This window comes from Lissotriton helveticus, chromosome 7 (assembly GCF_964261635.1).
Source record: "Lissotriton helveticus chromosome 7, aLisHel1.1, whole genome shotgun sequence".
NCBI lineage: Eukaryota > Metazoa > Chordata > Amphibia > Caudata > Salamandridae > Lissotriton > Lissotriton helveticus.
The window spans coordinates 453,847,173-453,859,757 of NC_136068.1; the positions used below are offsets into that span (position 1 = coordinate 453,847,173).

Sequence of the window (12,585 nt, forward strand, 5' to 3'; positions counted from 1 at the left end):
ACTTCGCCTTCCCAAAATGTCCGCTCGTTCACTTCAGCACTTCAGCACCACTCCCAAGATGGCCGCCCCCTTCTGTGCCACTCCCTTGTGGTTACAAATGGGTGCTCCCCCTTCGGACCGTATCGCTTCTTTTCCCCTCTGACGTGCGTCCACTGGCGGGTCCCACTTCGGTCTCCGAGCGCTTCTCTTAGGCGGCTTGGTGGCGGGCTTTGCGCCTCCCGGCTCCGCCTCTCCTCGGGCCTCTTCCTGCCCCCGCGCCTCTGTTCACACTCGTATCTTTGCCTCTCGCGCTTGCTTGTGGTCTTCCCTGGCGCGGTGAAGAGCTTCGCTTGAAGAGCGAGCTTCCCTTCGGTGTGGTCGCCCCTCGCCTCTGCCTGCACCAAGATGGCCGCCTCGTTTTCCCTCGTCCCGCACTTCGTCCCACACCAAGATGGCCGCCTCGCTTTCCTCGACCCACACCTCGTCCCACACCAAGATGGCCACCCCGTTTCCTCGTTTGTGGGGGCTGGGGGGGGTGAGGGGGGGGGGTTCGTTCTGTTTCGCCGCTGTTTCACCGCTTTGCCTACGATGTCAGCGGGTGCTTCTCCTCCCTTCTATGGGCCCGGGGGGGTCTGCGCCTGGGGTCGGGTGCTCTTACTTGGAGGCTCGGTGGTCCCCTTACTTCCTCTCCGAGACGTCTGTTTCGCCGCTGTTTCACCGCTTTGCCTACGATGTCAGCGGGTGCTTCTCCTCCCTTCTATGGGCCCGGGGTGGTCTGCGCCTGTGGTCGGGTTGCTCTTACTTGGAGGCTCGGTGGTCCGTTTACTTCCTCTCCGAGACGTCCGCCATCTTGCGCCTACTCTTCCTCCTCTCGGCAGGTTTCTTTTCCGCTTTTTCCCCGCTTCCTGGCGGCGGCACCTCGATTTGGCTCAGCTCTCGTGGTGCCCCTAACGTTCATGCACCCTCTTTCTCGCTTGTTGCGGCGCTCCTCCGCGTTTTCCCTCTCTTGCTCGCCGTTCTTTGACTTGGGGGTCGGGAGCTCCGGACTTAGGTCTGCTTCCTCCTTGCCATCCAAGCCACGCCCCCCCAAATCTGGGAATTCTCTTCGCTTTAGAGCACCACATTAAAGAAAGGTAGAAAGTGACGGCTAGAATGCTGGAATTAATCGCAGTCACTGATAATTACATGGGCTGCAACACAGCCCTTTATTCTTTTGCCCACCTTGCTAACCCAGACAGAACCCACCCATATGCAAATAAGTTGCGGTCCTGCCTGAGCTGGAGCACAACAACCTAAGATCGGTTTCCCCCTGACTAGGGCTCATCCTGACTAGGGCTCATCATGTTGGGCATAGCTTGGTTCCAGTGGGACAGTGAGCACAGTCCCACGTCTGTGCATACCGGTCAGTCTTAGGGCGTCACCTGCAACAAGGTGAAGAATGGAGTGGAAGAAACACTTGAATTCACTTGCATGGCGGGCAAAAAAACTGACTGCAATGCAGCCTGGGTAGTTACCAGTGGCTGATATTAATTCAAGCATTCCATCCATCAATTTTTTGTTTTTCTCAGTGCAAAGAACGTTATTGCACAGCATAGCAGAGTATTCCCCATTTGAAACATATAATCCGTGCCTTTGCACTGAACTGTTTTAATTGTAGGCTGTCCAAGATTAGTGCATATGGGAAGTATAATATTTGTTGCACTGTTATATTACGGCACGATGGTAAAGATGCAAATACCAAATTCAGAATGTGCCAGTGCCTTTTCCTGTTGTAACTGCACTTCGTTACGAAGCACGAAGCACCTGCATATAATTATAGCGTGCTGCATCAAGGCTAGTAAACTATCCTTTCTGATGCCTTATTTGCTTTGTTTCCAATAATGGCCGGTCTGTCAACGCGCAGGTCTCTTCATTTTATTTCACTAACAAAAAAAATACAAATTACACGGGCCCTTTTCGGAAGGGGAGGGGTTAAGCAAGGGATGCACGTGCGGATTCATTGGCCTGACAGCAGTGCACACTGCAGTGCAGTGCCAGGGTCCCTTGCAGTGCCATCGCTCAAAGCCCCGCCCAGCTCCCTCCTCTCGGTGGTCCTCCTCTTCCTCTCCTCCTCCTGCATCCCGGCTCTGGTACCCTGCCCATCCCTCGCAGCTCTGTGACCGGGCGGAGGCTCGGCTCCCTCATCCGTCCCCTCGCCCGGTGCTTCTCCGTCTCCAGCGCCCTCGCACCCTTCCCAGCCCTCTGCAGGCGGTCGCCGGCCCGGGGGCGCGCTGGGCGCTGTAAAGAAAGGCGCGCCCCCTCCCGTCCCCTGCACCTGACCGAGGGTGCCCGAGATCCGGAGGGGCTGAGGAGGAGGCAGAGGTGCAGGGGGCTGAGGGGCAGCAGAGCTAGCACTCCGTGTCTGGGACTGCGACACCCTCCGACTCTACCCAGGCTCCCTCTCATTCCCCCACTCTCCTCTTCACCTCATTCCATCCCCCTCTCTCCTTTCAAACCCCTCTCTCCATCGCACATTTTCACCCTTCCTCTCCCTTTACCCCTTCACCCCTTTCCCTTCCCCCTCCCACTTCCTATCTCTGCTCTAATCTTTTTATCCCCTCTATCTCTCCTCCCCCCTCCTGTCTTTCTATAGCCCTCCGCTCCCGTCCTTCTACATCTCCTAAGTCACCCTCTCAGTTACTCCCACCTCCAGTGCCCACCTCGCCCACCTTTGCCCCCCTGCCCCCCGCCTCCTTCCGGCTGGTGCGGCAACCATGGTGCTGGTGTTGGCGGCGGGGGGAGTCTTCTTCCCGGGGCTCTTCCTTCTCTCCCGGCGGGGGCTCCGGGAGCTGCCAGGGCTACGATGGGACGAGCCGGACGCGGTCATTGTGTCAGCCAGGTACGGACCTTCCTTCCCCCGTCCCTTGCCCGGCACCCTGACCCTTGCTGATCCCCCGCATCCCTCAGAGCCCCCCCACCGGGCCTTCCACTGAAGCAGCGCGCCTCCGAGCACCCCACCCGTGACCCCCTGTCCGGCGACCACGCGCCCCCCGACAGCCTGTCCGGAACCACAGCCTCTGCCCGCATCCCCTTAAGAACCAGGGGCGTGGCTACATTGGTGCAGCAGGTTCAGTGGCACCGGGGCCCACTGTGCCTGACATTTGCTGTATTTTACTTCCCCGAAAGCTGTCACAAGGGTCATATTTTCTTGTTTGCATCAGGGCCCATGGCGTCCTTGGTAAGCTACTGCATTGAACTGTGGCCTTTGATAGAAGCACGTGAAAAGAAACACACTCAGTGGTAGTATCCCTGCACCAGCCCGCACCCAGAATCACCTCTCTGTGACAGCCTCACCCCACCCCCTTGCCAGCGGTAACAGCCACGGCTGTGGCTCTCCCAGGGTAAATGCTCATGCGGGCCAGACCATCTTTCCGTTACACTGGAGGGGAATCACGCCTTGGTGTGCGCGGCCCTCCTGAGAGGCCCCCTCCCCGCCCTCAGGCGGTGCCTCGTCCCGGCGACTGACGCGCCCCCCGCCCGCCCTCCGCTGTGGAAGCGCCGCGCGCGCGGGGGAGGCGGGAGACGCTGGCTATGCACGCGCCGGTAAGCCGCAGTATGCGGCACGGGCTGGTGTGCTTTGTGTGCCGCGTCAGGAGAGGGGAGGGGTGGGGGCAGATGCGCGTAATCCCCCAACTCTAGCTCGAGATACTTCCGTCAGACACCGTCCGCCACCACCCCACGCGCACACATACCTCCGCAGACTACAGTTGCGTGAGGGTGGTTTCTTGACATTGCGTGCCCTCACAGATGGCATGGGAGATGGGTTGAAGGGGACGAGGAGATGCATATAGAAAAGGGGCGCATACGGAGACACGGGATTTGGGTGACTGGTCACGCGACATCATGACTGGACACTAAATCCTTTGAGGGGAAGTAGAGTGAGTGGCCGAGATGTGGTGCCATGTCCGGAGTCACTCCGAGCCCCCCATCACTAATAACGTGGAGTGTGTGTGAGGCCCAGCGAGCGACGGAAGGGTGTAGGGAGGACGGAGAGGAGGGTATCAGGAGTCCGAGAGACTCCACAGGGCTTCGAAGGGTGCAGACGGGTGATGGGAAAGGCGGAAATATATTGGGTATTTCATACCTGCTAGGGGGGCTTGTGTAAGACGTGACACATGCTTCCTAAACGATTCATAAGATTACTGATTTTTCTTTTGGTTTTCAAAATGGTTTGTGAAGGTGACTGAAGGGGTTTGGAGGGCATTAGAGCTCTCTGAGGAGTGCTGAAGGTTTTGTAAGGGGTACTGAAAGACTTTGAGGGTTGCTGGTGGACGTTATAGCCCCTCTCCCACAACTAGGGTTTAGAGTTGATGGAGGACAGGAGAGAGATATTTTTGTAGGTAGAAAGGTTTCAGGAAATGAACTGTCCCATGCCTTCTTGATAAAACTCGTGCCTCGTGGGATGGACTTTGCGTGCAGCCTTTAGTCCCTGAAGAAGTTCAGCCACTGGATCCTGTAATGATTCAGGGTGCAGTCTCAGGATAACTGATACATAACTGGATTTCTGTGTGCCCAGGAATTTATGTTGAGTGCAGGATATGACGGGACAGGAATAACTAGAAATGGTTTTAAGTATCACCTTTAAAGTCGATAGAACCTTTGGAGGAGAGCCCTAAGGAGAGCTGACTCCAGGATTGGACAGTGGGTGTATGCTTTGGAAGGAGAAGAAGCTGAATTAGGTTTTGTGTCTACTAGAAAGAGCTTGACATGCTGCTGGTAAGGTGAACAACCTTTACAACGAAACTTTTACAACACACTACCATTACAACGCGGTCATTACAACGCAAACCATTACAACGCATTGCGCTGGGGGGCGCTCTAGGATAGGGAATAAGTTTAATTTACTATCCAACACCTTCCCTAGTGTCCACGGGGACTGGTGTTGGAATAGTAAATTAAACTTTTCACTATCCAGCACCCCAAAGCGCTATGCGTTGTAATGGATTGCGATGTAAAAACCGCGTTGTAAAGGCAGGCGTTGTAATAGCCTGCGTTGTAACGTCATATATCCTGCTGGTAAACATTGAAAATCGAGTTCAGTGTTTCTGACCCTCCAGAATATCATTGGTGCAGTACTTAGAGGAGCACAAGAACTGGAACTAGATTTTTGTGCATCAGTAGGAGACCCTGAGCACTGCCTGGATTTCTGGGCTACTGTGATTGGATTACTGTGGCTTCTGGAAGTAATCTCTTGCACTTGTAACATAGAGCTTGTACTCTTTCAGTGGCAATGCTCTCTTGAACTTTAATTGCATAGCCCTGGCTAATCACTTCCAAGCTTACCTTCTGACCTTTGCGGTGCATAAAGGAAGGAAAAGTATCCCACTGGTGCCCCCAAAATGTGAAACGCTGTGGTGTGCCAATCCCATGCATAGCCCCCTATCGAAATATTACGCTGGTGAAACTATGAAAAACTGGTTATGTTGTTTCATTCAATTGCAGTTTTTAGCCTCTTCCTTTATTCAAACAATTGCATTGATAGGACATATTTGTTGTGCAGGTTTATCCGTTGCATACTTCTGATTTCATCTTTTTGTTTCCATTCCCACTACTGGGAAGGGTGTAGAAGTTGCATCATCCTACAGTAAGCATGCAGTATGCATTTTGACAATAGATGAGGGACACTACTTTTTTTCTCTGGTACCATCTTTATGCTGGCTGCCTGCAAGGTTCATTATGCATTTGCACAGCCATGGGCTACATAGTTTTGCACAGATTTAAAATGTTATGTTATGTTATATGTGGATTTATAACGCGCTCCGATAGTCAAGACTGTCCTGGCGCGGGGATGAAACTAGATCTGAGTGATAAAAGGAGTCAGCTATTCATGAATTTGAAAGAGGTGAGTTTTAAGCAGTGTCTTAAAATTGGTCAGATTGGGAGCGTGTCTGAGGGCGTCTGGTAGGGCGTTCCACATTTGAGCTCCCTTTACCGTCAGAGATTGTCCACCCAGGCGAACTCTTTTAAATCTGGGGACGACCACCTGCTTTCTGGAGGTAGATCGCAACTGACGGGTCGGGAGGTAGAGAGTGAATCTTTTGGCTAGATAGGGAGGGCACGGTCCATTGAGGGCTTTATAGACGAGGACCAAAGTTTTAAAGCGCACTCTTTGGGCCACAGGAAGCCAGTGAAGCTCCTTCAACTGTTTGCGAACGCTGAGTCTCCTTGGGATGTTAAAAATGAGTCTCACCGTAGCATTCTGGACTACCTGTAGCTTTCTGATCAGATAGTCAGGCGCCCCTATATAAAGAGCGTTTGAGTAGTCCAGATGGGAGAGCACCAGAGCTCTGGCTACCGTTTCTTTGGCCGTTTGTGGAAGAAGGGGAAAGAATTTACGAAGAGTGGTCAGGGTTCCGAAACACGTCCCCGCCAGTCGTGAGATCTGGTCGCGAAAACATAAGTCAGCTCCGAACCAAATGCCCAGGTTCTTGGCTATCCCATTCTCTCCTGATAGGCATGTTGATTCACTGGGCCAAATAGACTCCTTAAAGTCAGTGGGAAATTGGCCATAGAGCAGAATTTCTGTTTTTTCATCGTTGCATTTGAGGCAGGATCTAGCTAGCCAGGCAAATACAGAGGATAAACATTGGCGTACTCCAGAGGTGCACAAGTTCTCCTTTTTCCAGGTGAAGAGAAGCTGGGTGTCGTCGGCGTAGGCCATAATCTTAGCACCCCAGTTCTCTGCCAGCCGGATCAGAGGAGTTAGATAAATGTTAAATAAAAGGGGACTTAAGGTCGACCCTTGGGGAACTCCAGTCACTAACCTTCGATTAGAGGAGTGGTAGGGGGTAACCAAATCTGCTGGGTCCGGTCAGATAGAAAAGACCTGATCCATTCTAATGCTGTGCCCGAGATGCCAATGTCCTCCAGCCTAGATAGAAGCTGGAGGTGGGGCACTGTATCGAACGCGGCAGAGAGGTCCAAAAGAATAAGGGCCGCTCTGCCACCTCCGTCAAGGCATTCCCTGATGGCCTCTGCCATCTCCACCAATGCAGTTTCAGTACTGAAAGTGGAGCGGAAGCCTGATTGGGCCGGATGAAGAGCTTCAGAGGATTCCACGAATCTCTCAAGTTGCCGGAATGCAGCCTTCTCGCAAACTTTAGCAAGGGCTGGCAGGAGTGATATAGGCCTGTAGTTGGAGGTGATCGATGGATCTGCGGAGGGTTTTTTTATCAGGGGGAGAAGTTTGGCTTGCTTCCACTTGGAGGGCAAAATTCCTGAGGTAAGGGACTCATTGACCAGGGCAGTGACCATAGGGGTAATAACTTCGGCCACTCCATTCAGGACCCTCGCAGGGCAGGGATCAATAGGTGACCCTGACTTCAGAGTTTTTAATATGGTCATAACATCTATATTTTCAACCTGAGTGAATTTGGTCATCTCTGCCTTGACAAGTCCTGTCTAATGCACTCATAATTTTAATTGTACTCCTTTAGTGCACCCCTGATACAGCATTTAAAATTGTTCACCTCCCACTTGCCGTTCTACCCCCCTCTAGTTCTTCTCTTTAAAGTCAATGATATCAGGGGTCTCTGAGTCACCCTGACTCATGTACACCTAGTTGCCACCCCTCCTTTAGTGTTCTTCAGTGCATGAGTTCCACAGTAGCTAGACAACCATATAACTTTCTTCAAAATCTGAAATCCATATCAGCATTTTAACCTCTTGCATTTATGCAAGACTCAAATCCCCCACACACCTGACAACCCACTTCCTTTCTTCACTACTTGAACCCCACATACGGACTGCTTGAACCTGATAGCCAGACAATCTCCTTGTAGGTTGCTGTTTTTTCCAAACCATTTCTATTTGCGGTTACTCATGAATGACTAAATGCAGGCTCTGTCCTATGGAACCGACCCTTCCTTTGATGTGAATCAGACAGACTACGCAGGCCCTAGTTGGGTCCTTTAGCGCGAGTGAATAGCGGGATATTAATTATATTGCATCTCTTTAAAAGAAGTAGCATCATTGGATTAGCTAGCTATCCATCTTATTGGTTGGTGGGAATTTATAAATAATTTACCTAATTTGTAGGACACCTTTAAAGCTGATGTTCTGTACTCATAGGAATATTTGGAGAAGACCCATGGAATATGGCATTGCTGGTTAAATTAAAATCTAACAGCACAAATTACCAATTGATGGTTGCCTTACAGAGTTTCATTTTGACTGGTTAACCTCCACTGAATTTTAGCTATTACTGCAATTGAAAGAGTTGATCTGCCTTTTGGTGCTCGAGAGACATACTTTTTAGAAGAGCCCTCTCCCAGCTTCTCCACGTTCACTTATAGGGGCCAGAGAGCCCATTACAAATGGCAGAGAAGTTTTCATGCTGGGTTTTGATGAGTCACTCAATACTGATTATTTTATAAACGCAAACTTGTAATATAAGGAGATTTTCCATATTCTTTTAATTAGAATTAGAGACATTTTAAACATTTAGTTGTACAGTGAATAACCATTTGAATATGGGGTTGTGCAATATACATACCCATCTTTCTCCCTGTGACCATGATATTTTATGTTACTTAATATCGTAAGAAAGAAGTGAAATTGTGTACTTGGAACACATGATGGCGAATTTTGTTTGAAGGATCTATTGAAAAGAATTTGATCCGGATAATTTCATTTGATGTATATTTTGGAATGTATCTCATTCCCAGAGACATTTTGGAATATAAAAAGGTTTGGGAAATTCTCATTGTATGACTCATTTTTTGGTATTGTAATAATCAGGATTGTGTGCCAACCCCTACAACAAAGCATTAAAATATACTGATACGCCAAAGGTATTATGTGAAGTGAGTGCACCTTTATTAGTGACTGGCAGACTTTTCCCTATAAAAAAGCCTAAAGATTTTTTAATAGCTAGGAGGTTCCTTTATTCACCCCACCTTGAGAGACACTCACTCAGAAGAATCTTGCATCCTAGACTACTGCTTCATATAAGCCACAGCTTGTAGACCATCTGTATGTGGGAGACCCTGTACCTCCATCTTTTCCAGAAGGCCGCGCCTCCCACTAAATCGAGGCACTGATTATGAATGAGTGGTGACTTTTAGAATTCGCTTATGCATATTTACAAAACTTTGAACTGGGTAAGGACACTTAATAAAAGAAACATATAGTCAGTGACCCAGTTTTGCTCTCTTAGCAGATGGAGTCCCTACTTCCCTGAGTTGGTGCCATCTGATTCTAACCTTCTGATGGAAGGAACCAGGTTGCTCATTCCGTGACAATTTCTGGCAGCAAATCTGCCTTAAGATGTGGACATATTGCTCCAGTTAAGGAGTCGACAGTCTGATTTCACGACAATCTTGTCTGAAATGATATTTGAGGCGAGTTTTTCTGGTGCTGTGACTATGACACCAGAGGTGGGTATTCGAGAAGAAGTGCGTGCTTTTGGTAGTACAACACCATATGAGACATTTGATCGCCCACTTTGCTGTGAACGTGGCATACATTTTGCCTGCCGCAATAGCACAATCATGCTTTTTGTTTCTTGGTGTGCTTCATATATCTTGGAGAAGCTCTAAGAGACTTTCCGTTGAAGGTCCAAGCTCAGGGCTTCTTGCCAGGTCACTGTCCTCTGTGATACCAAGTACCAGGAGCCCATGATGAGCGAAGAAGCATATGTGATGTATTGGGTGGGACCACAAAATCATGCTTCAGTCTCTAGCTCTTTTCAACCATAATGAGTTTCAGGACCCAAGCTGGATAATGACTTTCATCTTTTGGGAGACTCCACGGAATCTTGAATATAAGCATCAGGGCTCATGAGCAGGATTGCAAAGTTTGAGACCGGAAAAATTGTATTAAAAAAAAAAGAATTGCTTTCCAGATGTATCATTCCCAATTATTGATTGATATGCTTTGTAACCAGATCCATACAGATCACACAACACCTCAACCCCTTATTAGAGCTTTAGCTTCATGGCTTGGCAACGCTACCATACCTGAACCAGCAAAGCTAGGAGTCTTTGTTGCCTACTTAGCAGTAGTAGTCAGACAGTAAGGTTGGTAGGAGGGGGGTTTCTTAGTCCATATTACTCACTGCAAACTGGTGAAAGCCCAACCCTGTGTGCTAAAGTCCTCTCCCTTGCGACAGTAACTAGCGGGACTCTGCCGCACGAATAGGTAGTTTCTTTATTTACATCGGTTGTACACACCTGGACAGGTACAGGACACATCACATTAGTCAGCCGCTTATATGTATACACCTCCTTAATACCCCACCAGGAGCAGAGTGTTCCCTGTTCAGCCTCTGGGCCCAGCTGGTGGAGCTGTCAAGCCAGCACTCCAAGTGCCACAACAACCTTCTATGCAGCATTTTATTTACAGAGATGCCAGGGAACATGGCACACAGGGACAACAAAATGGAAGGCACTTTTCTTTCAGCATTTGATCCTCACACCAGCACGATGAGTCACTTCCTGTCTTTAATAACTTAGTCTCATAAGCCCATCTCCAGCACTGTGCTACTGTACCCCTCTTTTGAGCTCTTTGCTGCCCGACCTACATATCACTCACTTTTACACCGCACCAAATCATATGCCACCCGAGGCTTCCTTCTATGCGCCAGTCTGCCACTCAATCTGTACCACATGTGCCTGCCTTGAGCTTTGCACCACCCATGCTGTTTACGGTCCACGCAGTCCCTCTGCTGCGCATTACTCAAGTTTTATGCCACCCTAACATTTGTAGCACTAGGTAGTGTGCTGCCCAAGCTCTGCTGCTCCATCCAGGCTATGTGCCACCCAAGATGATATGTATGCTTCCTTGAGCAGTGTGCCACCACGAGCAGTGTGCCAACCAAGTTGTCTTCCCTCAGCTTTAGGCACTTGAATTGAGGGACCCTCTGAGCATTCTGACTCCAGAGAATTGTCCCCCATCAGCAGTGCCCCCCCCAGCGTGTATCCCTGATCACTTTCCCCCTTAAGAAGTGTATTATTCTCAGCAGTGTGCAGTCTAAACCACAAAATCTATATGTTGAACCACGCCCATAGCTGTGTTCATCGTCCTGCACTTGGTGCCAGGAAAGCTGTTTAATAATTCACAAAGCCTCCCCGTGGTGTTGCAAGTCCTGCTTTCAATAATCGCACTCATTAATCTTTCAACACATATCCATATTTTCTTTCCACCTGTTTGCTGAATTCAGGTGAGCAGTGTGCCCTCCACCCCCCACCTGTCTTCCATGAGCTCCCTTGACTTCCGGAATCACCGCATCTCTTTTCTCCTTTGCAGGCTCGTCTCCTCCGTGCAAGCCATCTTGGCCTCCACCGCTGGCTACGTGGTGGCCTCAACGTGCAAGGACATCATCGAGGACCGGTGAGTGTCCTGCTTTATCACCAATCTACTCTGGGGGTGTCAGACCCCAGGCTGAGAGGGAAGTCACACTCCTCAGGACTGTGGCTCATTCCTGCTTTCATATGACACATGCATAGTAAAGACCACAGCATATAGAGTATAAAATACAAGTCAAGTGGTCATGTTACGTTACTAATGTATTTCATCATCATCGTATTTTGTATTCAGTTTGTGTTAAAAACCATAAAAACAACAACAAACTATAAAAACAGTACATAAAACACGATTCATAAAAGACTTGTCATAAAAAATGTGGGAAATGTGACTGGGCTGTGACCTGTAGGCAGTGATCCTTTGAGAGTCACCCAAACTGTAAGCTTTGGGCTTACTGTTGGGAGGTAAGACTGGACAGTGGCGGCCGGCATGACTCGCTGTTGGCAGTGTGAGGGCAGGCACGGGGGGGAGGGGCACGGGGTTGAGCAATGAGAAAAAAATACACACACACATATATATATATATATATATATATATATATATACACATAAATATATATATATATATATACATACATACAGAACAGGCAACTTCTCCAGTTCATCAAAGTACGAGCCACACCGATCCAGATTATGGGAGTATTGTTTTATTTCGGGCAAAAACAAAGACGCGTTTCGAGCAGACAAGCTCTTGATCACACTACCATATACATAAACATATATATACATATACACTTACATTGCCGCCAGGTCCTGTGTCTCTGCTCCTGCTCTCCTCTTGGGACAGGAAGCCAGGAAGAACAACCAGGCTCCCCGGACCAATTACAATGCTGCATTGCAGCATTGTGATTGGCTTTGAGCGTCCTGATTTGACACTCAACCAGGGAATGGGGGAGTGGGCATGTTCTCCATGCAGGCTGTAATGCAGCCTGCATGTAGAACAGGGAAAGTGTGCATGATTGTTTAGGGCTTACCAAACAGTCGTTGCGCACTTAGGAGTGGGCAAACCACTCCTCCCCAGCCCTGCTCCGAGAGCAGAGCAGCCCCGCCTGCCAACCCGCGCACAAAGGAAGCATAAAATGATAATAACTCAAAGTTATTATCATTTTATATTTCCTTCACTTTGCAGTGCTCAAAAGCAGTGGGCGATGCTCCTCCACCATAGTGGAGGAGCCACCACTGGGAATGGAGGCCAACCAAATAGAGGTTGTTCGCTCATGTCTTCGCCTCACCTTCTATTGACAGTCAGCAGTGATTGTCCATG

The 12,585-nt window shown here is 49.4% G+C and overlaps 1 protein-coding gene across 1 annotated transcript in view; it reads left to right on the forward strand.

Annotated features, from left to right (window-relative positions):
* The first annotated feature begins 2,514 nt into the window (after nt 1–2,514).
* Nucleotides 2,515–12,585, forward strand: part of TLCD3B (TLC domain containing 3B) — a 143,898-nt gene continuing 133,827 nt past the window's right edge. Inside the window, exons 1-2 of the mRNA XM_078650538.1 lie at nt 2,515–2,857; nt 11,266–11,349. Coding sequence (XP_078506664.1) covers nt 2,733–2,857; nt 11,266–11,349 — 209 coding nt within the window. The 5' untranslated portion in view covers nt 2,515–2,732. The remainder of the gene's footprint in view (nt 2,858–11,265; nt 11,350–12,585) is intronic.